The following is a 27,930-nucleotide window of genomic DNA, read 5'->3' as shown; positions in this document are numbered from 1 at the left end:
CTTCAGAATGTAAAGTCCTTCTCGGTCATGTCGAGCGCCCAGGCAAACTTGTCCCTCTGTGACTTGTTGTAGACCTTGTCAAGTGGAACCTCCATGTTCTTGCACCTAAAGGGGACAACATAAACTGAAACACTACCAAAAATACAACTAAAAATAATACAAAAGCAGAAAAGCTGTGTTTTCCAGGGATGTTAAATAATGCAAACACAGAATGGTCAAGTAGGCTACTTCAATTTGAATGCTTCATTTCCATGCACTTCATACACTCTTGTCCATCTCTAGTCTACCTTCCATCTAGTGTCTGTGTGGGTGAAGTGTGTGCTAAAACAGTGTGTAAAGGGCTTCGAGAGTGTGTCTGAGTGTGTACGGACGGGTCCTAGACGGGTCCTCACCAGGCCACGCTGATGCGTGGGTCCAGGTAGTTTAGCTTGGAGGTGCCGAGGGCGATCTGCTTGTTCTCCTCCTTGTCTGTGGCTTGGACCTCCATCCTCAGGAGCTGCTCCTTGAATCGACTCACGGCCTTCATTTTCTTCACCAACACACTGGCGTAGACACACACACACACACACACACACACACACACACAGAAACACACGTAACGCAATATAAGTGGTCCTCTATGAGAAAAGCTGATGCTGAATGAACATTCCAAAAACTAAACTATTCTGCAGTGTATGGCATGTCCACGGTCAGTGTCAGTTTCTGAATGATGACGTGGCCTTTCCAAAATGACGAGTAAACACTGCTTGTGGCGTGCTCATGGTAAGACATCACTCACGTCTTGAGCTTAGGGTCCTTGCTGCCTTTGGCCTCCCTCTTGGCCTGCTTCAGCTCACGCTTGGCCTTGGCATACTGCTCCTTCCTGGTGTCGATCTGGGGGAGAATAACAATGGCTCCTTACACTTACAAACTAACCACAGCACACACACACACACACACACACACACACACACACACGGCTGAGGAAAAGACATTTGTCCAGCACGTCCTTGTGTTTTTAAATTCTGGTGTATTTCAACAGAACTTTCTTTTGCCCATCCTACTATGCCTTGTAGACGGTCAGATACTCTTTCTCTGTTCATCGTCTAGCGCGCGCGCGCACACACACACACACACACACACACACACACACGCACACACACACACACACACACACACACCCCTGGCTCACCTTAGACTGCAGGTTGGCCATGGACTGCTCAAAGGTTTTGGGTGGGGCACGCTGATGGTTACACAGGATGGCCACCGCGCGATTTGCCCTGTTGTAGGAGAGAAGCTTCTCTGCCGCACTGTCGACCACTGGAGAAGTGTGTGTATATGTGTGTGTGTGTGTGTGTGTATATATGTGCGTGTGTATGTGTGTGTGTGAGGAGGAGGAGGAGGAGGAGGAGGGGGGTACAGAGAAAATTGAAGTTATGGGAAGAATAGAACATTTGCTTTCAATTGTGTCACAGCTAATTAAACAAAAAAAGCGATTCTCAGAATCTGGGACCTGTAAAACTGTGGCTGAGGACTGACAGAAAGAATGGATGAGGAAGGAGATTAAAACAATAATAAATAAAAAAAACTCACATAAAAAGAAAAAGTTGAAATTAATACTGAAATGCTATGAACTCACTGCAAGTTGCCAATACTTTGTGGCCTTAGCACAAAAAGGACTTTCATGGTTGTGCAATTACTCTTCAACAATTACACAAACACTCTTTGAGGAATGAGAAAATGGTGTAAAAAAAGAGCCTTGACCACCTGGTCCTTGGACTGCCTTCTTACTGTCTAACCTATTGTCAACAACAATAACAGACTTTCAGTAAATATTCAACTCGCTGACTGTGGCCTTACAGGCGAATCAGGATGTGGTTTAAAGGAACTGAGAAGCACAGACAGATAGAGAGAGAGAGGGAGGGAGGGAGGGAGGGATACAGAAAGAGCAAGAAAGAGAGCGATCAGAAGGACCCACTGTTGAGGGATTGATACAGAGAGAGAGAAAGAGAGTGATACAGAGATAGCCAAAGAGAGAGAGTGATACAGAGAGAGTGATAGAGAGAGAGAAAGAAAGAGTGAGACAGAGAGTGCACATAGAGAGAGAGCAAGAGAGAGAGGGAGAGAGAGAATGAGAGAACAGAAGGTGTAGAGGGACCCACTGTTGAGAGTGATACTGAGAGAGTGATACAGAGAAAGAGAGAGAGAGAGAGAGAGAGAGAGAGAGAGAGAATGAGAGAACAGAAGGTGTAGAGGGACCCACTGTTGAGAGAGTGATACTGAGAGAGAGAGAGAGAGAGAGAGAGAGAGAGAGAGAGAGAGAGAGAGAGAGAGAGAGAGAGAGAGAGAGAGAGAGACCCACTGTTGGACAGCTCCTTCAGCTGCTGTTGCAGGGTGATGGAGGCGTTGTATGTTCGGAAAACCTTGGCCGTCAGTCCGGGCATCAGAGAGCTCAGGTGTTTGTTCAGTGTAGAAGTCTGAGGAGGCGCACACACACACACACACACACACACACACACACACACACACAAAAGAGCTCATTACACAATGCGCACTCCACACTGAAGTCCACACATGACAAAAGCATGATATAATGAAGATGACACTAACATTAAAACAAACTGCTTGACACGCAATGTGACATGCAAATTCACACACACACACACACACACACACACACTCCCGGACACACACACACACAGGCAAGTGAGGAGTAGAGAGGTTAGTGTGCAAACACTCCACACATCCACCTACATAAAAAAGGCACAATTCAGGCAAAGGAGTGATCCCACACATAACACACACCTCCTCACACACACACACATCAGTCTAACGCACCACGCAAACACACATTTCCCTCTTGACCACTAGATGGCACTATTGCTCTATGATTTCCCCCCCTTCACCTTCAGTCACCACTCCCGCTCTGCATCCTCAGAGGAAGGAGAGGAAGACAAACACACTCTCCATATTTATTACGCCCATCATTTAGAGAGAAGGGGATTATAAAACACATTAGTCAACTTTTAGACTCATTCTAATGCCTTTGCAAGAGAGACGGAGAGAGTGACAGAGAGAGGGGGAGAGAGAGGGAGAGGCAGCGAGGGCAAACACAAAGAACGGATGGATATGCCTTAGCTCTCATCACTCACACACATACAAACACACACACGCACCGAATACAAAACACTTAAGACACACATCATCTCGCTGCTTAGCTGTCAAGCCTAGACTGTTATGAGTCCTATGTTGTATTCCATAAATTCACATATATACACACACACACACAGTCAATCGCATAAGGACACACATTAAAGTTCAGATTGGTATATTCCACCTCCGCAACTATGTTTTTCTATTCAGTCAGATCCTATAACCACACACACACACACACACACACACACACACACACACACACACACGTGTGTGAAGAGCATGTCAGTTCATTCCAAACTGAGCTGAGGACCAAGGCAATAAACAAACTCCATGGCACATCTCCAACCTGTAGCCCAGCCCAATCAGTCCATCAGCCCGTCAGGGTGACATGGCCCTTGTTACTGCTCTTGACCTTTCCGTGGGTGGAGGGGCCACACGGTGGACAGGAGCCCGGAGAGGCACCGCTTCAGCTGCCCCTGGGACACTTCACAAAGAGCACTGCTGTCACTCTCAACGCTCACACCACATCCCAGAGGTAACACACACACACACACACACACACACACACACACACACACACACACACACACACACACACAGACGTCCTCAGACACACACACACACAGACTTCCTCAGACACACACACACACACAGACTTCCTCAGACACACACACACACACACACACACACACCACCTCACAGACGTCTGCAGACACACACACACACCACTTCACACAGACGTCCGCAGACACACACACACACACTCTCAGACACAGACGTCCTCAGACACACACGCACACACACACACACACAGAGATGTCCTAAGACACACATACAAACACACGCACACACACACACACACAGATGTCCTAAGACACACGTATAAACACAATCTCAGACAGACCACCTCAGGCACACACACACACACACATCCTCAGACTCACACTGACGTCCTCAGACTCAGACACACACACAGACAGACAGACAGACAGACAGACAGACAGACAGACAGACAGACAGACGGACACACACAAACACACACATGAGTCCTCGGACTCAGAGACAGACACACACACATCCTCAGAAACACTTCAACCAGTCGGGAACAGGAGGTCAAGTGTGTGTGTGTGTGTCTATGTGTGTGGGTGTAACTCGTATACCTGCAAACCCACAACCCAATCACATTTATCTACTAAAAGAGAAGGAAAATACCTTCCCTATAAACTTTATCTCACTAAAAGGATTGTTTGAGTATGAAGAGACTCTCAACTTTTGTTATCTCTGAACAAGTGGACTGCATACTAAGTGAGCCATCTATGGATGTGAGCGTGTTAAAGGGTCTGTGGCTGTGTCTAGGCGTGTGTGTGTGTGTGTATGAGCACATCGTATATATTCTCATGCTCACACTACTGTGGAGTTGTTGACCCTTCCAGCAACTTTCAATGAGACAGATGGAAAGAGGGCTGTAACGCACGCACACACACCTTCACACACACACACACACACCACATAAACATAAACACACACACACGCCACATGCGCACACTCACCTTCACACACACACACACCACATAAACATAAACACACACACACACGCCACATGCGCACACTCTTACACACACACACACACACACACACATTCCCCAAGTAGTCCCATCACAAATACTGACTCCTTACAGTGCTATGGAGTCCTGCACAGTTCATGGCACTCACAGGACACCTCTTGAATATCTATCCAGAATGTGATTGTAACCTCAACATTTAACCTCTTCACCATCTCAGTCAGATGATGGCACCATTTCCTCAAAATTTCAGGTCATGATAACACTTCCTTATACTACTGACGGATGCTTGGACTTCCAATTTCATTCTGTTTAAGAAATGGGCTGAACATGAGAATTCATCCATCCACACACACACACACACACACACACACACACACCTCTCTATCAGACTTAACAAAAGGGGTGCAAATGTGTCCAGAGATGAAAAGCAAGCTTTAACACTCATGGGTAGAGAGACGCCGTTGTCTTAACCACACAGAGAACCTGCCTGTTAAACCAGAGATGGAGCAGAATCTTACCCGCTTCCTAGATGTTTCCTTAGGGGGGCCTGCCAATCCTAACTCACCAATTGTTAGTTTGTGGACATGCCTTAGGCTGCCAAATATCAAGATCCCCAACTTACATACATAACACACACACACACACACACACACACAGGGGGGTAATAATCTGGCTTGGCCAGGCTGCTGGGGGGGCTGTTATTAGTGTCGGGGCAGATTAGCAGTTCTGGCGGTCCCTCCTCCGGCTGGCATTTTTAAACTGCCAATCAGAACTCTCTCCTGAGCGCCGCTGCAGCTCCTCAACGTCTGGACAGCCCCCAGGCTAGCAAGAAACCCTACTACTCTACACCTCTGAGACACACACACACACACACACACACACACACACACAATCTCCTTTGGACCAGAGGCTCTCACTGCTCCCCTGCACTCAGGCCTCTCGCCCCCTCTTCAGGCCTCTCAAACACACACCTGCCAGCCACCTCCCCTGCAACTCTCCACTTATGCGCGTCTCTCGCGCTCTCTCTCTCACACACACACACTCACACCCACCCACACACACACACACACACACACACACTCTCTCTCTCGCTCATCACCCAGACGAACACCATCCTTCCCTCATTCCCTAACCCTGAGCCAGCCCTCCAGGCTTTCTGAGCAGGCACTGGCTCAGCTCTGTAAGTTCTCTCAGAAGCCTCTCCATCTTTCTCCTCCGACACCTACCTATCTGAACCCTCGATCTCTCTCCACCATTGGCCAGTTCCTCCTACCTCAGGCCTTCCTGCAAACAATATTTGAGGCTTGGCACTACGAGATTACAGTATGAAAAAAAAAAAACATCGTATTAACCTTCTGCCTGTGTGTAAAAATATATCATCTTAACCGCATGGCATTTCATGCATTTTGGGTGGTCTGGCACACAGTAAACCGCTCCAGGGGGCCGATGTACTTTTCACCACCAACTTGGCCAGCCAAAAGTCAGCGGGCATAGTGCCACTTTCTCTCTGCCCATCTCTTGCTGTTGCCAAGGTGTTCAACTCCTCGGTGCCATCAGCAGAATGGACTTTCATAACGACGCCATGTTCCGTGTCCAACACTGTACATGAGACACTAATGACCCATTTGGTTTTTATAGGAATTGTTCCACAACTATTTAACATGCGTCCGTGTGTTTATAAATACCCAATGTCATAAGAGTCATCAAGGTCCTTCTAGGTTAGGAAGTTCTGGATGAATGAGCATTGCTTACGACATTCTTCACCCGTGCTCCATTCTACTCCTGTGCTCCATTCTACTCCCGCGCTCCATTCTACTCCCGCGCTCCATTCTACTCCCGTGCTCCATTCTACTCCCGTGCTCCATTCTTCACCCGTGCTCCATTCTTCACCCGTGCTCCATTCTTCACCCGTGCTCCATTCTACTCCCGCGCTCCATTCTACTCCATTCTACTCCTGTGCTCCATTCTACTCCTGTGCTCCATTCTACTCCTGTGCTCCATTCTACTCCCGTGCTCCATTCTACTCCCGCGCTCCATTCTACTCCTGTGCTCCACTCTACTCCTGTGCTCCACTCTACTCCTGGGCTCCATTCTACACCCGTGCTCCATTCTACTCCCGTGCTCCATTCTACTCCTGTGCTCCATTCTACACCCGTGCTCCATTCTACTCCCGCGCTCCATTCTACTCCTGTGCTCCACTCTACTCCTGTGCTCCATTCTACTCCTGTGCTCTACTATGCCGTGAATCTGGCACACTTGTCGGCAGATCTCTTGCCAGACCAGACACCACGGTACTCATCTACTTCTCCCGTCGGGACGGGCCATAACCATCCTCTTCTCTAACTCGCCCCTTTGTGTGCCTTAAAGGAGAGCTGTGATGATGAGTAGTTTCAAGATACGTGGCCAAAGTGAAAGTCACAGACAAATATTGGAGTTTAAAGAAAAATATTAGTGTGAATGCTGTGTGAGGGTGGAATGATTGTGCGTGCGTGTGTGTGCGTGCGTGTGTGTTGAGCTCTAGTTATGGACTCACACTCAAGCGGTCGAACAGGTCATCTCCTGGCTCCTTGTTCTCCAAGAAAAGCTTGAGGTTTTTGAAGACCTGGAAAGAGAGAGAGAGAGAGAGAGAGAGAGAGAGAGAGAGAGAGAGAGAGAGAGAGAGAGGGAGAGAACACTTTCATTTTGGGGCAATCAAACGTGATCACAAGGGGAGCACAGAGATGAGTTCATTCTCAACCTCTCCCGGGGCCTCATAAAAACGATGCAATCACACAAAAATGTTGCGTACGCCATCTTTCATGCTCACGCTCAGATGCATCAAAAGTTAAATGAATGTGCGTTCCTCCACACCAACTTCATGTCTGGCATACACACATTTCTAATGGTTTTAGTCAGTTGGCCACACTTATATTACCAGTTTGTGTACGAGTCTATAGGCCCACGTGTGAAAACTATAACTCTTCAAAAGATATACACAGCACAGAGTTGTGGGCCTTATTGGAAATAATAACACATCACAGTGTATGCAGTTTAAAGAGACACGTAAGCATGGGCAAATGCTATGCTATGGTCTACCTACAATCTAACTAGAAGGGAAATCGGAGAGCGCAGACCCCTGCCAAGGCCAAATGGCCTATCTCGCAGTTTTAACGGAAGCGAAAAATGATTTGTGGATCCGTCCAGTGAATTTAACGAGTTCTTCTTTGGCCCGTACTACACCCCTTCACCTAGTTTCATGAAAATCGTCCTGGTAGTTTTTGCGTAATCCTGCTGCCAAAGAAGGAGACTGAACTGAAGCCATGACCTTGTTGGTGGTGGTAATAACAAGCCACTTCTGCCTTATTAGGAGGATATTGCCAATGGCAGAATTAAAGTGGAGCGTGTATTTAGAGAGGCCACCGATCGCTTGATCGCCGTTTTGGAACATTAAGCCACATTTAGCCTTTTTACATTAAGCGTTTTAGAATGTCCCCCATCAACCATGTCTGGTTTCCAAAAGCTATCCTCTTGAAAGTCTGTGTGTAAGACTGCAATGCTACCATGAGTCACCCATTAACCTGTTCCCTTACCAGTGCTTACCACACCAGGCTTCTTGCCAACAGGGGCATGCCAGAGGGTACTGGCAGACCGCTCCGAGTGGGACGGGATCATCTGTGTATCATCCAGGTGTATAAAGTTCCGATATCAAGAGTTTGACCAGGCTTACATTAAAAGCCAATTGTAGTGAGAGCTGTTTCCCCAATGTGAGCAGAGCCATGGACACACACACACACACACACAACGGCGGAGGTAGAATTAGACTTTGTTAATAGAAAGCATTCTTATTCCATCAACGTGCAAATTAACTGTGATGCAGAAATGTGACTGACTAATAAAGTGGCAAGGTGGCCTTTATATAAAAACTGTTCTGACATCAAAGGAATTGTGTGCCAAGAAGCCACCCATTGCGCACTTGGTCATGTGTGTGTGTGTGTGTGTGTGTGTAGTTATTTTCATTTATTGTTCAACTGCCCATCAAGACAACGTGGTTTCCCAGTTCCAGACGTGGCTGCTTAATGCCCTCGCCAACCCCCAGACTGGCCAAGGATCATTTAGTAAAGCCCTCTGACCCCACAGCATTTAGAGCCACTCCACCTGCCTTCTTCTGTTTTAATGCCAGAAGTCTAATTGACCAAATCAAATGAGTTTACTTGCCTTTCCAACGGATAAGAGCACACCATGGGGGTGTCCTGGCCTTATTTATAATTAATAATATTAGCATATTAAAATGAGTAACAGAGAGGAGTGGGAGACCAGAGAGGGAGACCGGAGGAGAGGGAGACAGGAGGAGAGGGAGACCAGAGAGGGAGACAGGAGGAGAGGGAGACAGGAAGAGAGGGAGACAGGAAGAGAGGGAGACAGGAGTGTGCTGCTCATGCACATGCGCTCAATTTCACGTGGATGGCGATGTTGTAAAAACAGGTGTGTGGAATCTTGTTTGTTTGTGTGTGTGTATAAGCATCTTTCAGGCTTTGTGCGTACGGTACCTGTTTGTATGAATTCTACGCAAGGCTTTGTAGATGAGACCCTTGTTGTCTTACTGATGACAGAGGGATTGGGGGAGAAATGGACTGAAAAAGAGAGGTAGAAATGGAGGGGAGATGGGGAGGGGAGGGGAGGGGGCTCTCAATTATATCTGACATTTCCAAGAAGTCCTGTTTCCCTCGCTCTGGTTCCAAATAAGACGGCTAAAATATGCATGGAACTAATTAATCGCCGCAGATGTGTTGCTTTTAAAGCTGCCTCATTTGAATAACAATTTCTCCTTCAGCCAAAACAGAGGAAGCAGAAGAAGAAGAAGAACAACCAGTGTTGAGTGTGTGTGTGCGTTTGTGTGTGTGAGTGAGTGAGAGGGAAAGTGTGATTTAGACATGGGCACAATTCCAATTTTTTTACCTTCTTTTCACACAAAAGCAGGTGGATGATTGACACTTCTACAGACAAAAGCGGCTGTCATTCTCAACACACCACACCACTAAACTCTTATTGGAGATATGTCAGAGTGATGAGAAAGCAGAAGTCTTAAACCACCGAATCTATGAGCTCCCACAGCTCTTCACTTCTAGGGCACACTCTGCCTGCTGCTCCGTCTGTCTAAACACACTTAGACAAGGGCAGTGGCATTAAACAGGCATGTTTGGGTGTGAGAAAAAAACGTAGGCTGTTTTTCTGTTTTTATGTGTTTCTACATGTAGGCAAGGGTTTGTGTGTGTGTGTGTGTGTGTGTGTATTTGTTTGCATGAGCTAGAAGGGGGGGGTTGGGTCAACACCATTGGTGGTCGTGTGACAGGCTGACCTGCTCTACATATGTAATTTTGCTGCCCTCGTTTCGCGAGGGGGAACGAGACAATTACACCTTTCTTCAATTAGGCCTGACATTTTGGAGAAGCCCCGGCACCTTTTGAAAAAGCCCCCCCCCCACCCCCGCCTGCTCAAATAATCAGCCAACTAATTACGATCAACTGATGAGTTTCTTTTTAAATGCCCCCCATTTAAATAATTAAAACCTCTGCCAAGCAAAACACCTCAACTGGCAAGAGAAAAACACCCCCCCCCCGTCTCTCTCTCTCTCTCCCTCCCTCTCTCCCTCTCTCCCTCTCTCCCTCTCTCCCTCCCCCCCCACTGGTTATATTTTTCTCCTCCTGTAATGTAACAGAGGAAATCATCCCTCTCTCCTCCTGGGGGACTGAAGCCTGCTCCTGCTCACCCAGGGCCTGTATGAGGACTCCTGGCTGTTCTGAGAGCTAGGACCTGGTGACCTGGTGACCTGGTGTGTGTGTGTGTGTGTGTGTGTGTGTGTGTGTGTGTGTGAGCCTAGCCGAAATCAGAGTGGAGTCACGAACCTGGTTAGAAATAACTTCCTCCTTTCCCATCTTTTTTTTTCCATTTTCTTTTTCTTTCAAAGCCCCTTGGGAAGGTGGAGGCGAGTTAGGTGACTGACAGCTTAGCTCATGCTTCCAGGGCGAATCAAAGAAGAGTGTGTGTATGTATGCAGGAGTGTGACTGTGTGTGTGTGTGTGTGTGTGTGTGTGTGTGTGTGTGTGTGTGTGTGTGTGTGTGTGTGTGTGTGTGTGTGTTGGGGGGCATTTTTGCATGTACGTATGTGTTTGTAGGAGTGTGACTGATGAACATCTGTGTGTTACTGTGTGTGTGGGGATATTTGTGCATGTACGTATGTGTTTGTCAGCTGGTGTGTGTAGGAGTGTGACTGATGAACATCTGTGTGTGTGTGTGTGTGTGTGTGTGTGTGTGTGTGTGTGTGCTTGGCCTTACCCTTTTGCTGACTGGGACCTTGTTGTAGTAGCGGATGCTGTCTTTACCCAGGAAGTCAAACTCCACCACACAGGTGTGTCCGTCCAGCGCGTCATGGAGGGTGATGTGCTCCACGCGCAGCGAGCAGCAGCCCACCGTGTCCGCTCCCTCACCCTCCTCCTTCTCGTTACCCGCTCTCAGAGCCAGCTGGAGGGGAAACACACACACACACACACACACACACACACACACACACACACACACACACACACACACACACACACACACACACACACACACACACACACACGAGATTCAGGAGGGAGACATGTTTTTGTTGGTGCAACCTTTTGGTACAACTCTTGGCCTCCATCAGAATCTACCGATTCCACTGCGCACACACGCACACACATACCCCCCCCCCAAACACACACACACACACACACACACACACACACACACACACACACACACACACACACACACACACACACACACACACACACACATAAGAGCATGTAAAGCTAGTAGTCTGTGGTGGGAGGGATTAGCGTTTCAGGGTGTTTGTGTGTAATCCCTTCTGCCCTCACCACTCCACCCCAGGCAGCGCAAAACCACCATCACCCCCCCCACGGAGCTTTCAGCCTACGGCTCAGAAAAGAGTCAAAAGAGTTCAGAAAAAAAAATGGTAGAGGGACAAAAACAAAGAGTAAGTGAGAAATACAAAAAAAACTGAAAAACAGAAAAACCTACCAAAAAGTGAACTACCTCCGGAAGCCATCTGAAAAAAAACCTCCGACAAGCCTAAATCAACACACCGAGTAAATATCGTGTATTTTTACATGGACGTGAAGAAAATGTAGACCTGCTTTTTTCTACAGGAGGCCCTGGCTGCTCTTGTATTCATAGTCACTTAGCCTCTGCTGCAATAATACCTCCGCATAGCTCCTTGAAATTACCTGCAATTACCTATTGAATGCCTGTAGTGCTTTGACAATGCAAAATACCAGTAAGACTTTAAAACCCGGCACACAGGTTCAGGTGCTCCACGGACGGCAGGGTTTCTGCGGTCTCACCATGGACCACAATTATGAATCTGATTAAAGAAACAGTGCTTCCCGTCAAGCTACTACAGGGGAGAGGCCATGAGCCGTGTTGAATAGGCTAACTGTGTTTTGACAAGATTAAGATCTTACCTTGGGTAGCCGTATTTAAGCATTCATTAAGCATGAACTAAATGACTACTTCACGCTACTGGATTACTAAATCACTCAAAGGCTTTTGAGTCCCTTTTTATTTTTACACACTTCCATACTTCATTTTCTACATTAATTATCATTTTTTTTGTTGCTTTTGCCAATGTTTATGCAAAGAAGGTAGAATGACATTTGTTCTTGAAATAGCACTACAGAAATACATTTGTATTGTGTGCCTGCTGCACATCTTAACATGTTTCACACATTGTATGACCACCTAGGCCACCCAAATAGAACGTGCTTCAACACACTACTCGCAGCTTCCGTCTTCAACCACCCACTGACAGGTTCTATGGAGCTGGGAGGACATCAGTGGCTCAGACAATTCATTTTACACGGTAAGCATCCATAGCCCAAAGTTCTCTCCAGCTGATCTTCCCTCATCTCAACATCATGCCAGTTCATCCATTGCCCTTGCCTTCCTTGAGAAGCTGCTGCTGCTTGTCTAGCCCTGCACTAACTCCTGCACCTCTTTCCACTCGGGTGGGCCATTCACACACCCACACACACACCAGACACACACACACACACACACACACACACACAGAGGAGGTGGTCAAATTTGAAACAAGGGTTAGAAAAGTTCTGGGGTGGGGGGGTGTAAAAGATGGCACGGCGATGATGATCCATAAGGTGGCGTAAGACTTCTCTCTCCCTCTCTCTAGTTCATTCGTTCTTTTTTTCCTTCTTTTTCTTCCCCCTCCCCACCCACCCTCACTCACTCTCTCACTCACTCACTCACTCCACCCGGGCGGGCGGGCCATCGCTCATTGGGGAACCTCTCTCTCCAACTGGTGAAACGTCTGCGGGTAACACGAGTAATTACTCACTCAATAAAGTTGGCAAAGCGCTCACACACAGAATACAACACCATGACAGACAGATAGACACAGACTCTATGTCTCCCTAGGAGAGTGGATTTGGACAAACTGCCATAGTGCGGTATGGACTGTGTGGTCTTGGACAGGAGCCCAGTGCTACAGCCAGCCCTGCCTGAGGCTCCATGCTTGTGTAGAGCACAGCAGCAGAATGGAGCTCTTGGCTGCTGAGAAGGTCACCGTTTCAGACCGAAAGGAAAAGATCTACTGATCCGCCTCGCTCTCCCGAGAGCCCTGAAGCATCCTGAGGTACGCTGAGGCTTCCTCTCCTTCTCAGAGCCATCCAGCTCTCAGGGGGGCAAGGGTGAGGGAGCAACTCAGGGAGAGAAAAAGGGATGGAGAGAGAGAGAGAGAGAGAGAGAGAGAGAGAGGGATGGAGATGGAGAGAGAGAGAGAGAGAGAGAGGGATGGAGATGGAGAGAGAGAGACAGTGAGACAAATAAGGAGAGAGTGAGAGTGAAAGGGATGGAGATGGAGAGAGTGAGAGTGAAGGGGATGGAGATGGAGAGAGAGAGTGTGAGATAAATAAGGAGAGAGTGAGAGTGAAAGGGATGGAGATGGAGAGAGAGAGTGTGAGATAAATAAGGAGAGAGTGAGAGTGAAAGGGATGGAGATGTAGAGAGAGAGAGTGAGATAAATAAGGAGAGAGTGAGAGTGAAAGGGATGGAGATGTAGAGAGAGAGAGTGAGATAAATATGGAGAGAGTGAGAGAGAAAGGGATGGACATGAAGGGAGAGAAAGAGATAGAGTGTGAGAGAAATAAGGAAAAATTGAGAGAGAAAGGGATGAAGATGGAGGGAGAGTGAGCAAGAAGAATATGTGAGAGAACAAGAGAGCAAGAGAGAGGGATTAACAAAGAATCAAGGAGGAGAGAGGGTGTGGGATGGACATAGTGACAAAGAAAGTGAGGGAAAGTGAGAAGGAAAAAAAAACTATGGATAAGGCTTAAGCAAAAAGCCAACATCCAGCTCTCTCTCTGTCACCTTGTCGATGAAGTAGAGGGCCACAGCTCTTTGGCGAGTGCCCATCTGTTTGGACTTGAGGTCCTCCTGGTACTGGGTTCTGATCTGGTCCACACGGCCCTTCAGCTTCCGAGCCACCTCATACTTCTCCCAGTCCTTCTCACCCTGAGAGGCAGACACAGAACAGTCTCAACACACACATACAAAAACACAAACATGCCCACGTGCACAATCACACACACACCATACATTGAAGAGGAGACTAGCGTGAAAGAGTTGGTTCTGTCTCTCTCTCTCTCTCTCTCTATCACACACACACACACACACACACACACACACACAGGCAAAGTCCTCAAACAGTAGACATACTAGTTATTTCTCTACTTGTACAGATCAAACACACACACACACACACACACACACACACAGGAGGTGGTCACATTTGAAACTAGGGTTAGAGAAGTTCTGGGGTGGGGGGGTGTAAAAGCTGGCACGGCGAGATAAACGACTGGGGTAATCGACCAGCAGGAGACCCCACACTGGGCTTGTTGTGCCACATGCGCTTGACTGATGGGTGCTCTGACAATGCAGTTCACTGATTGGATTACGGGCGAGGAGGCGGGGACAGGAGGAAGATGAATGAGGTCAGAACAAACGCACACCGATGATGATCTATAAGATGAAGTAAGACTTTTCTCTCTCTCTCTCTCTCTCTCTCTCTCTCTCTCTTTCATTCGTTGGATCTTTCTTTCCTTCTTTTACTTCCCCCTCCCCACCCACCCACACACACACACACACACACACACACACACACACACACACACACACACACACTCACTCGCTCGCTGGCCCGCCTCTCTAGCCCTTATTCTGGTTGATTAAATACAGGAAAAGCTCTGAAGTTAAATGTCATCAAATTGAATCTCCCTCACAGGGAGAGGCTAGAAAGGAGCAAAATCCATAGAATGGGAGGTGAAGGGCATCGGAGTGGAGGAGGCCAAGAAGGAGCACAGAAGGAAGTGATGGAAGGAGGAAAAGAAAGAAAAAAAACAACAAATGAGTATTTTCTGGTGCTGTGAGCCCTAAATGTATTCAACTTTTGTCAATAGCTACCATCAAAGCCAGTCGTGCCATCAAAGTAGCTCGTACCTAATCTGTGAGCTTTTACAAGTCTGCAAAGATAAACCCCAAACTCCTCTTCCAAACTTCCTAATCTGTTCTGGCCGGTGGTGCATGGGAACCAACAAGCCCCGAGAAGGAGGAAAAGAATCTCGGGGATGGCAAAGGAAGGACAGCTTCACTCTAGTGGTCGACCGATACGCCGGTGGTCGGCTGATCGAGAGCAGGGTGGCCAATGGTTTTAATAAAATCAACAAAAATACATCTTTCAGTGTGAATTGAAAAAACATGATCCATGGATCAAAAATAAATAACGGTGAGTAAGTATAGAAAATGGGCTACATTGGTGAGAGTATAACTGGAAGTGCACTAGTCGGGTTTGTGAGGGCTAGTGGACACAAGGCTGTGCATATGTGTCCACTAGCCCTTCTACCACCACTGCCAGACGGTTACAATTTAACGATAACAAATGAGACACAGAATTGCTGAGCTCTGTCTGCAGTGCTCCGATTTTAATAAAAAAAAAATGTGTCAAGTACATAAATACACAGGTTATCCAAAAACAAAAAAGTTTAATTGTATTTAACAGCAGCACTCATTAGCCGAATATACGGGCTAAATATGGCCACATTTCATAGTTTCATTTCAATATGGCCACATCTTCAGAGGTCCGCTTGTTGGAGTTGAACTCAACAGCCAAACAAATACACTCCCTCCCCTTCCATGCCTCTTCGGAGGCTCCACTGTTTCCCGGCCTCGAGAGCACAGGCATTGGCTGATGGCAATTATCTCAAAGCGTCATGTAATAGGCCAAATGAATCTGTCAACCACTATTTCACTCGATGCGATAACAGCGAGGCGGAACTCAACATTAGCAAAATGGTGTTCCATTGGAGCATAAATACAAATTGAAACTTGCGCAGAAAGGCAGCAAACAGAAAATAAAAACATTTCATAACAACATTTCTCCCATTCAGCACCGAACAATACAACACGCCACATGCCAATTAACTCTACACAAAGATTCATGATGCTGCCTACTTGCCATTTTGTCTGTCTGCCTGTTACCACCTCACCTTCAGCTTAGAGTTGGCGTTGAGCATGATGTACTTGACCGATCCCTGGACGTTCTCGGTCCAGCTGGCCAGCCAGGTCACCGTGTTGTCGTGGCGTACCTCCTTCCACCGATGTCCTGCAGGGGGTTGTGGGATATTGGACTCCCTGTGGAGGGAAGATGGAGGTCAGCTGATAGGGCGAGGCGCTAATGACATCACTGTGTCAACACCACCACGCATGGGCGTAACAATGCGTATGGACGCTATGGACGTGTCCATACCAATATTTGGATACGTTTAAAATGTCCATACCAATTTTGAATGGGTAATTGCACGGCATTCGGGAAATAAATGGTTAATTTTACCCTCATGCTATGCGTAGTGTACCTTCTATCAAAGGCGGCGTGTCATTGGTGGGGACAGCCTTGCTATCATCTTCCTGCACTAGTTATCGTTAGTTATCGTTGCTAGGTTGGTAGTTAAGCGCGCGGTGACAGCAGGATAATGTCTGCTTCGGGCAGGATAATGTCTGCTTCGGGCAGGATAATGTCTGCTTCGGGCAGGAAAAGGAAACTGACGGACATAAGAGGCTATTTCACCAAATCAACAGTAAGTTTATCACAGTCTTTTAAAAACCTGTTCGGTCACGTCCCCCTTCAGTGAAATGTCGCTTCACACACTGTGGAGGCGACCGTCCGAGCTGCTAAAATGACATCTAAGTTTTGTTTAATTTATGCTGTCTAAGTGGCTGTAAATGTCGTGGCTTCCACGGATTGATGTAGAAATGCACAACGAACTGATTGCACTCGTTTAAACCTTTACTCTGATCTGATCAGTCTTGTTTTAAACTAGTCGGTTAAAACTGTGAATCAAAAGGGATTTGTCACTATCCACCCCAGAATTGGTTAAAATGCTGGAAATTGCATCTAAAAAAATGCAAAATTTTCTGGGGGATGACCCCCAGACCCCCCGTCTAAACGTCATCAACCTACGTGCTCATTATGTCCCCACCAATGTCAACACCATTGTTACGCCCTTGCCACCACGACCATTGGCTCGAAACCCAGGGAGCGCATACACTGATGGAAATGTATATAAACATATATAAATACCTACACTGTACTGTAAGTCAATTTGGATGAGACTATAACTATAAAAATAAAAGCCAATGTAAAGGAACAAGTGAGCTGAATGGTTGGCAATGCATTTGAGACTAAGGGTGAGATGAGTCACCCCTTTCTAGAACTATAATTTAACATAGTTCACCAATGTCAAATGACTGCACCTCAGAAAAGTATTGTTTTCAAATGTGCCCGGGTTAGTTTGAAAGTAGTCTTAGAATACTTCTGAAACTCTGAATTATAATCTTAATCATGCCAGGCCCTACTTTATTTCAAACTAACTCTAAAGCAGTGTTGAATTTGTATGAGAAACACTAGTCAACCCAACTCTGAGCCAACTGTTCTCTCATACAAGTTCAACACTACCTTAGTCATCCCCAACCCTATTCTGACTTCACTAGGCTGAACTTTGAACCAATCATCCTAACCCTTTTGGATAGGAAGTCTGGATTGATGCGTCTACGAAGGACAGTACACTATAGCCCAACCACCCCAAACCCTACTTCACTTCAAACCAACTCTGAGGTAGTGCTGAATTTGTATGACAAAACACAAGTCAACCCTAACGCCAATTTTCACCTCACTTAAACTAAACGGTGAATACTGACCAAAATGACCAATACTGACATTTCTAGACTCTACCTGACCAAAATGACCTGCACTGGGATCTCTAAAATACTTGTAATTTCCATCAGTAAGAGGCTTTTTCATGCCAGTACTGTACTATTCTGAGCATCATCTTAACCCTCTCTGACAGGAGTCCCTCTGCCCTGTAACCCAAAAGCTGGTAAAAATGTCAGTGTTGTGTTTTTTCCTGACTTGCTGCAGTTGATGATGACGTCCTCTGGCTGGACCCTCTTCTTCAGCATGCCCATCTTGGGGTGTTCTCCGCGCCCGCGGAACAGCCCCGGCGGCTCAATCTTGAAGTTGCCAATGCGCTCCTTGTGGTGGTCCAGCAAGCAGAAGCCAAACTCGTCCACGATCTTCTGGTTGGCATCCTTGTTCACCTGGCATGGGCACAAACGTGGTCAAGTCAAAGAATTGCGCTTATTTATACAGCACCATTAGCACAATACACTGCTGCCCTCCCCCCCAGTCTCAGCCCAAAGCCTGAACCCCCAAAATCAAGTAGTAGCTAATACTGAAAAGGCTAGAGTTGTGTTGTGTTATTAACAGACCTATTCTAGATATCAAACTTGAAACAAGATCAGAGCTCCCGTCATTTAGTTTTTTTGTGACATTGATGTTTACATTATTTGATATGCTATGAATTCAGTTAATAATTGTGTTATATTTTCATATACATAGGTAGTTTTGCTGGATAATGCCAACCAGGGTTTCACTCCCTGAAGAGACAGACCAACACAACTAGAACACCTTAAATCTGTAGATGAGTAGTCTGTAGGGCTGGTTATATCCTGTTTGAACTCCTGCCAATGCTCTTCCTTCAACTTCAGGTCAATCCATCACACACATGGGAGAGAACACACACACACACACACAACACACACACACACACACCTGTTTGTCCTCTTTAGTCAAGTTCTTCCGGGCCTCCACCTTGTTTTTGTGCATTGTGTGGAGCTCTCTGAAGTCACACTTGTTGAGGTCAGTGATTAACCTCCTCTCCTCCACAGTCATCTCCTGGTCACACACACACACACACACACACACACACACACACAAAAAGACAGCGTGAGAGAGAGAATACTTTTAGAAAAATCCCTTTAAAGCGGTGAAAGGGCATTTGATGTGAACTAGGCTGAAAGAACCTAGCAGGTAACACTTGCCATTTTAAATTAGCCCCCCTATTTGTTGGTAAATGACTTTTATGTAAACTTTAGAGGTCTTTCACAGCCTTCATTTCTGTGGTTGCCAGGTAACATGAGTGGCCATCAAGCAGGGCAGCTGCCATTACCTAGCATGTAGAAATAATACAAAACGGCAGCATACTGTGTGATTATGGCTTTGCCCTTTAGGGCGCCTTTTTAAAGGTTTAAGTAAAGCACGCGAGTGGTGCAAGTTGTGGGACTTTTGAGGAGTGGCGGAAAATTACTGTCATTTTCCCTAGTGTGTAACTAGGCATCTCTGGCCAGGAGGAGTCTCCCCATCCATCCCCTCTGGCACCATTAGCCCACCACCATTGTGCCGACCTGGGACACAGCCTAAAATAGGGCTTTCTGTGCTATTATTTTGGAATAGAAAAGGGCTACCATTTACGGTTTTCAATAAAAGCTTTGCATTCCAGAAGCATTTCAGGCCATGTGTGAGGAGGGCCCAAGTTCCCTCACTCCAACAAGTGCAAATTTCAGGGGTACACCTAGATTTAGGCACTTCATGACAAGATTATCCATCGGGAAATGATCCGAGGAAATTCTGGCCCTGTCTTACAGGGAGATCTGCCAAAAACAAAGCTGGCTTTCATCCCCAAACTTCCCCAAAGTGTGTCAACATCTTTTCTGTTTGAGTCTCCACCGCAACTTTAAGCTCCCTCTCCAACTCCCAACTCATCACACTCTCATTCAGGTAAGATGGGAGACCAGGCTTTCACTGCCACTGCTTGATGACACGAATTCCATCTACAAAGACGTCAAAGCAGAACAGATTTTTCCTCTCTCTGCTGCGACGGTGGCGGCTCCGAGTGAGTGAGTGACAGGGCAGACGGTGGGCGGAGACTCAGGCAGCCATGCGAGGCAAGCCTGCCTTGTTATAATAAAGCAGTTTAATTGGATTTGTTCGCATGCGGGGAGCAAGTTGTCTGGATTAGCATATCAACGCCTTTACACAAATCGTATTTTCAAGAGCATTGAGCATTAACCAGCACGAAATTAATTCTGCATGATATGCCTCTGGGCTTGGCGGGGTGCACAGTGGGTGAGAGAGTGCACCTCCTCCCCCCCCAAATTGTATCACTTCAACCCCCCCACCCCCCCCCCCCTCTCAATATCTCTCCTTGAGCAAATCCTCAGTCATCTCACTCTGCAGTTTAAGGAGGCAGATTACCATACCATGGGAAGAAAAAGTGGCAGCACACAAAAGCTGGTAGCAGCACACTAGTGTCATCCCTCAGGAGGAAAGTGGAGAGGAAGACTCCCCTGAGTGTTCCTCTCCCTCTCCTTAACACCCCCCCCCCCCCAAAAAAAAACCCAACACCACTAGGGGTGCAGTTCTTGGCTCTCTATATCAGACAGACACGGATTGTCAAACTTGGGTTTAGAGGAGGTAATACCTGCAGAGAGGAAATTAGAAACAGCACCATGTGTAGAGACTTCATCCACTGTGCTTCAATGGTGTGGTTTACTCGATATTCTTTTGTTTATCCATCGACATTATTCGTGCTCGGACGAACAGCAATGAATAGAATTCAGTCATACTGTGCTTCAATGGTGTGGTTTGCTCGGTATTGTATCGTTTATCCATCACAATTATTTGTGCTTGGACAAACAGCAATGAATAGAAGTCGGTCATAAAAGTAATCTGCCATTGTAGAAACGTGTGACTGATGAGAGAAAAGGTGCTTTCGCTTCTTTTTTGCTACTCCATTTCCATGGTAACCACTGAAGATGACAGGAATGGACCAGTATTAACATCGGTCTTGAGACTCACCTTCCTCCAGTCCTTAAAGAAGTTGCTGCGGAAGACTTCTTTTATGGTGTACTCGTGGTCCAGCATCTGGGCAAAGAACAGGGCCGTCTCTTCTGTTAGAGGGCTCAGCTCCACCACTTTACCTGCCACACACACACACACACACACACACACACACACACACACACACACAGAATGTGTGAGCTTATACATATGTACACACCATGGACACACACATACACCTTCAGTCTCACAGACAACTACAACATGTTGACGCAGAGTCATACAATGATACACACACACACACGAAAACGACCCCCCCCTGCTCCCATCCCTCCTCCCCTATCAATCTCTGGTAAACACAAAGATTCCTGTTTCCCAGTGTAGCTAGCAAAAGGTTCAGCAAACTGCCAGAGTGCCTCGAGGAATTGTTTTATTCTACATGCAGAGAGGGGGGGGGGGGGGGGGGGGAGAGTGAGAGAAAGAAAGAAAGAAAGAAAGAAAGAAAGAAAGAAAGAGAGAGAGAAGCTGAGTTCAGTGGAGCATCACATGGCAGACACATGACAACTTCTCAGGACTTCGAGGCCACCTGGCCACCCTTCTCCCCTGGCTCTTGGCTACCGATTCACTCTCGCGGTCGATGGCATGGAGGGCCTGTGTGTTTACACTCCCTTTCAACGGTATGCCACACACACACACACACACACACACACACACACACCGCATGAGTCAGCTCCTGAGGAGAATAGCTGCAGTGCCTTCCTGCCAAGGCAGAGAAAGCTGAGGGAAAAGGTGGAAGAGAAAAAGGGGAAAAAAGTCCCCAAGAAATGACGAAGGAGTATAAGAAAAAGGACTCCCAATTGATTAAACGAGGCAGTGTAGCTTTTACTTTTTCACTTCAAACTGAGGCTCCCTGTGGATCTGCGATCAAAAATGGAATCGAATCAATTGAACATTCAAAAGGAGTCTATTCCATCTGGACCAATCAGCAGGAAGCGAAGAAGCTTTCTTAAGATGGCTGACTGCCTGGCTGACTACCAGTGGAGGGAAATTACAATGGATAGTTTGGGCAGCACAGGGTCAAGCCAGTGACAGAGGCACTCAGACACAGACCTATTCCAAAGCCCTGTGAAGAAGACTAAGAGGAGGAGGAGGAGGAGGAGGAGGAAGTGCCATTAAAGGCATATCTGAGGAAAAAAACTAACTTCAAAACACACTTAACACCTTTAACTGTTGCTTTTTCACCAACTAGCCAGTCAGGGCACAGGCGTTTAGTGTTCTCTGCCCTTGAGAATGGCCACAAATAATGAATGACGGTCTACTATCTTTGGACTGCTCCTGCTATGACTACGATGGGGTCTTCAAACATTGTTACTTAAGTAAGATGGAACGGCATGCTAACTTGACACGTCAAACTAAATAATCTTTTATTTTTATGATTTTTATGATCCATACCATTACGATCTCACTAACTTTTCAACGAGTACCAAACTACTGCCCACTAGCCTGTAACATCCCCGCCATCTCACCATCATAGTAGAAACGAACGTCGGCCGGCAGAGGCTGGTATTCTGGAGGGAAGAAGGGCCCTTTGTGTTCCAGAAACCTCCACTTGACTCCGTCCTTATAGCGCTCCTCTTCCCACCTGAAGAAAGAAAGGAGGCAGACAGGTGGTAGACAGGAAGCACCACAGGGCGCTACTGTTTTTCCTGCAGCAGTCTTGCAACATGAGAGAGGAATACCCAAGACAATCCATCAACACATGCAATCAACAACATCTCTCACACACACACACACACACACACTCTCTTTCTTTGTACCATCTCCAGCGCTGCTGCTCTTCCTCCTCCTTGAGTTTGAGCTTCAAGGCTCTGGCTGCCTCCCGCTCCTCCTTCGTCTTCTTCACTTTGTCGTTCTCGCCCGGCTCCTTGGGCTCCCTCTTGGGCTTCTGGGATATGAGCACGAGAAGGCCATCTTTACCGACTGAATTCATCTCTCCCACGTTTAATCTTCCAAGCAATACCTCTGTCTCAAGTGTCTGAATATGCTTAGAAAGTAACACTAAAAACTAAATAAAAAAGCATTTCCTAAAGGAGATAGAGCTGCTCGCAATGCAGCAACAACAACTAATTCTGATTTCCAGTTCCAATCTGAGTGAGGTATGATGGCTAAACATTGCTTACTTCTACAGATTAGAACTCAGATTAGAACTCAAATCTATGCCTCCTATCTCTCTTACATCCACATACTAAGGGTGTTTGGGTCGTTTAAGTGAAAAAAATCCTGCCTGAAACGCGTCAAAGGTGTGTGAGATAAGCTTGCAGCTGTGTGTGTGTGAACACCACTTTTTTTTATCCTAATACAATCTGCCAGGTCAAACTATCTACAGCCAGGTTTTCTTATCGAGGGGCGTCAGGGTGTCTGACTTTACCTTCACTTTCTCCTCACTCTTCACGTTCCTCCTCTTCTTCTTCTTCTCAGAGGTCGCCTCACCATCTTCCTCACCTCTCTTTTTTTTCTTCTCCCTATATAGAGAACACATCAACAAAACAAACAAACAAACAAACAAACAAACAAAAATCACCTTAAAGAGTGTTCAAAGCATTCTCACACACATGCCCCTGAAAATGACAAAGGCTTTTGTTTCCGTTCTCCCTACGGCCTTGAGGAAAGTAATAATTCCCTGTACGCACAAAGAAGGGCCGGGCACTGATGAATCTATATCCCAATCCATGTAGCTGCTAGTCCTGGCCATGTTGATCAGAGAATGAGGAACTCAGCCAGGCTCACCTCACCTCAGGTCTGGAGAAGTTCTATGACATCATCATACATCATCATACATCATCCACTCTCTGTGATGTCACAGTGCACTGAGAATTCTAGAAGTTTCTCTTCAGAACTCTTGTCTAGAGAAGCAGGGCCACTTCGGGCCACTTACAGTTTCTTATCGGACTTGTGAGACCTTGAGGGCCCTTCGTCAGCCTCCTCCTCCTCCTTTATAGGCCTCTTCCTCTTCTTCCCTCTCTTCCCCTCGGCGAAGTCTCCGTCATCAGGCTCTTCTTTCACGGTCAGCCTGGGAAACGCGAGGCAACAGGGAATGTTTCATCTTTCAACGGTCAGCACAGAAACCACAGACACACAAAAGCTCCTCCACAAAGACTCTATTTTTTTTTAGGCTTGATGAAAAGATGAGCTCCTCAGTGACCAATAAAATTGACATAATTACAGTTATAACAATATTTTATAATGGAGGCTGATGAAAATTAAATAATTACAGGAATCAAACAATAATAATTGCATAACTGCGAATCCATTTCCCTGCCGTGCAGCACAAACAGAGAGACAAATTAGGCCAATTAACTCATTAGATATAACCATGACAACATGTTGCAGGATATTATATTATCATTTCCAAAATCACACCGTAGTGAGAAAAAGGCTTTTCTTGCCTACCAATTTATTTATTTTTTTAGTCAATATGTTTCACACAGCTCATGAGTATTAGTGTAACTTAATTAAAAAAGGAGAATACAAAAATCCCCACTGTGCTGATAACATCTAAAGAGCAGCAGTGACAAAAGCAGTCAATAAGGCCTTATAAATGTCCCTGTGTGAGAGAGAGAGAGAGAGGAAGGAGAGAGAGAGAGAGTGAGTGTGTGTGTGTGTGTGTGTATGTGTGTGTGTACAAGCCACCCCAATGCTTTCCATCTCCTTATGGAACAGATTTCAATTCATTACTTTTCTGACAGGAGCCATTTTTTTTTTCTCCCTCTTAATAATGCAAGAAATTAATTTCCTGAAAGGGAGCCAGTGTTCAGAGGAAAATCAGAATATGTAGTACCCAAGATCCTGGACATCGAAATCAGAATTAATTTCCAGCCTCCAGTAGCAGGGGAAAAAGCACGCCGGAGCGATGGAGATGGAGAGAGAGAGAGAGAGAGAGGGAGAGAGAAAAAGAGAGCGACGAAATGGAGGGAGAGAGAGAGGTGGGAGGGAAGGAAAAGATTGGATTCCATTTGAGACGCAAATGGATTAAAACTCATTTCGGTGCCGTGGCAGCTAGGTGCTGATCCAATACTTTAAGACCCATATAGCGTAGCTCATATGACACCAACGCGCCACCAGAGCCACTGTAATTAGCGGGCCTTGGCCTGAGCACTACCCCCAGTGTGTTCTCACTCCAGCCCCAAGACACAGGAGACCACTCACCGCATAGTGCAATCTATTTCAGAGGCAGGATCCTCCTTCTTTAAGTCCTTGACCTGACAAAGAGCACAGTGTAAACACAAGGCATTCAAATTTCAAACACTTGACAAGGACACGAGAAAAGACTTCAAAAGCATACATACATAAATTTGATCTACATAATACATAGAGGGGAAGGCCTGATATTCCCTTTGTTGCCTTACTGGCATTTGACATCATTTTTTTTATTATCTGTAGTCTGTGTTTTGAGTCACTGCTGCCAAAACTAAAAGTAGCAGTAAAGTAGTTTAAGGAAAACTAAAGTAGCAGCCGCTGCCGCACACACTCTCACAAGTTTAACTTTATAACAGCAAGGCATTATGATTTTATTATCTGTAGTCTGTGTTTTGAGTCACTGCTGCCAAAACTAAAGTAGCAGTAAAGTAGTTTAAGGAAAACTAAAGTAACAGCCGCACACACTTTCACAAGTTTAACTTTAAAACAGCGAGGCATTATGAGGTCACCCCTACCCTTCAACACTAAAGAGAGTAGGGGTACTTAGTGATGAACAAGAACCAAAAATACTGTATGAAATTTAATCCTCATTACGATAACCACATTTCAGCCCCTGGAGAACCTTATATCCCTGGGAAGCACAGAGGCCTCCTGGGAATAAGGAACCCATTTCGGAGAGTGGCTCAGAGGAAAACCTGACCCACTTTGAGGGGACCCCCCTGGGTCACTTTCCAGGGAGCCCAAAGTCACTGGTGGAACGGCTGCTGCTGAGACAACATGTGTCTAAACACACGTGCCGAGACACCGTCACATTCCAGGCACAAATCTCTCACTGGCCAGAGAAATCTTATGCAAGGACAAGCTCACGTCATGTAATAATATAAAACTTATGCTGCTAGACAACAGTGGACCAGCGATAAAATGTAACTCCTAAAATAAAGAGCGTATAGGTTTGGTGCACCTGTCCAAAATAAAGAGGGAACAGAAGAGAGCTCAACTTTATGTGCTTTTGAATCGCGTCAAAGAAAAGGGCTGAAGACCGGCCAGCTAAACCTGCGGAGCTGGGGCAGAGCCTGACAGGATGCCGGAGGAGACGAGACACACATCACAGGGCTACTTTACCTTCTTCTGGGCCTTGGCTTTGGCCTTGCCTCCATGTTTGGTTTTCCCCGCAGCTTTGGCTCGAGCCTGTTTCACACTTTTTTACACAGACACAAAGTTGGGCAGGGGGGGGGGGGGGGGATCAAGGGAGAAGGAGAGTAAGGTATGAGTGAAGGAGTGTGGGTGGGCGAAAGAGAGAGAGAGAGAAAGAGAGAGAGAGAGCGAGAGAGAGACAGAGAGAGAGAGAGATAGACAGAGAGAGAGAGACAGAGAGAGTGAGAGAGAGATAGACAGAGAGAGAGAGACAGAGAGAGTGAGAGAGAGAGACAGAGAGAGTGAGAGAGAGAGACAGAGAGAGTGAGAGAGAGAGAGAGACAGAGAGAGTGAGAGAGAGAGACAGAGAGAGTGAGAGAGAGAGAGAGAGAGAGACAGACAGGAGCGAGAGAGAGAGACAGAGAGAGTGAGAGAGAGACAGAGAGACAGAGAGACAGACAGGAGCGAGAGAGGGGGAAGATACACAAACACACCGGGGAGACACAGAAGGGAACAGATGACACAAAGAGTTTATCGTCAACCCAGGGGATAAGCTGTTAGGCATGTCTCATCTTCCATGTCCCCCCACCACCACCCATCCACCCCCTTCCCCAGACTAGCTCAGGAGTGCATGACATACGACGGAGCGCCATCAGGTCTCGTCACAGGAGGCTGCCGTCAGCTCTGCCACACAGGTGTCTCTTCCTCTTCATCTCGTCTGATTAATTAACAGGGCTGGGGACGGACCGCTGCCGCGCGCACAACACTTGCTTCCACACATCACCACAAATTAATATATTCACCCAGAGGAAAGAGTACTCTACTGTGGGTGATGGATGCACGAGCCGAGCCCACCCACCCACCCACCCACCCAGTCCACGGGCAGATTTATGACTGCTGGTGCAGACCACTTGTTCTGATGTGCCATCCGCTTTTGGCTGGGGAGACGGTGGGGCCAGGGGAACACCGCTGGAGTACGGTGTATGATGATGTGCAGCTGTTCGCTGTTATTGAGGACTATGGGAGGGAGCGGGTTGTATTTGTTTTAATCTGAGGATTGTGTTGCCATACGAAAGCCTATTCAGCAACAATTCTTAGTAGTAGTAGTGGACCTAATGAAGGATAAGCCACAAACTGCTCGGTTTTATTAGCAGGCTTGTAGTAGTGGCTGTGGTTAAAGCAGTATTTATTCCATGTAAATATTCGACTTTTGACTTGACTGGCATCTATGGTGAAAAGGCTTCTACAGCTGTAGCTATGACATAATTGAAGGAGACCAATTGTAACAACACATCAATGAATATAAAGCCTCTATGCACACAGAGGACATTGTCTACGTGTAACAGTAATTATCTGTAAATGATCTGTACTTACCCAGATGTAGTCCCACTCTTCTCTTTGATCATGTTCTCATTTTTCACCATCCCTTTTTGGTCCTCAGCAGTGAACTGCGTCATTGGCAATTTAGATCAGTGGGGTGAAAATTCGAATTAAACCTGGGAAGAAATTTGAGCCAACTGAAGTTAGGCATGAACCAAAACAAAGTTCCTTTTCACTGTGTAGTATCTAACAGTAACATTTAGCAGCTTGATGATAGATTAGCTTCAGTGTCCAATATTATGTTAACAA

General features: G+C 46.5%; 1 protein-coding gene across 1 annotated transcript; it reads right to left on the bottom strand.

The window, feature by feature from the left end:
• Positions 1-2: 2 nt before the first annotated feature.
• LOC308368678 (DNA topoisomerase I, mitochondrial) lies at positions 3-27,758 on the bottom strand (the record flags this gene model as incomplete). Its single annotated transcript, XM_080842912.1, has 20 exons — positions 3-105; positions 393-542; positions 779-873; positions 1,172-1,299; positions 2,342-2,456; positions 7,234-7,302; positions 11,013-11,198; positions 14,109-14,252; positions 16,283-16,427; positions 18,202-18,389; positions 18,904-19,026; positions 20,989-21,110; positions 22,497-22,612; positions 22,788-22,915; positions 23,399-23,492; positions 23,661-23,714; positions 23,906-24,040; positions 25,177-25,229; positions 26,290-26,365; positions 27,676-27,758. 20 exons carry the CDS (start codon positions 27,756-27,758, stop codon positions 3-5), a joined length of 2,307 nt encoding a protein of 768 aa, XP_080699038.1.
• Between the last annotated feature and the right edge of the window lie 172 nt (positions 27,759-27,930).

Source organism: Sprattus sprattus (genome assembly GCF_963457725.1).
Source record: "Sprattus sprattus genome assembly, chromosome: 7".
Lineage (NCBI taxonomy): Eukaryota > Metazoa > Chordata > Actinopteri > Clupeiformes > Clupeidae > Sprattus > Sprattus sprattus.
This window is presented reverse-complemented; position numbering and strand designations above follow the sequence as displayed.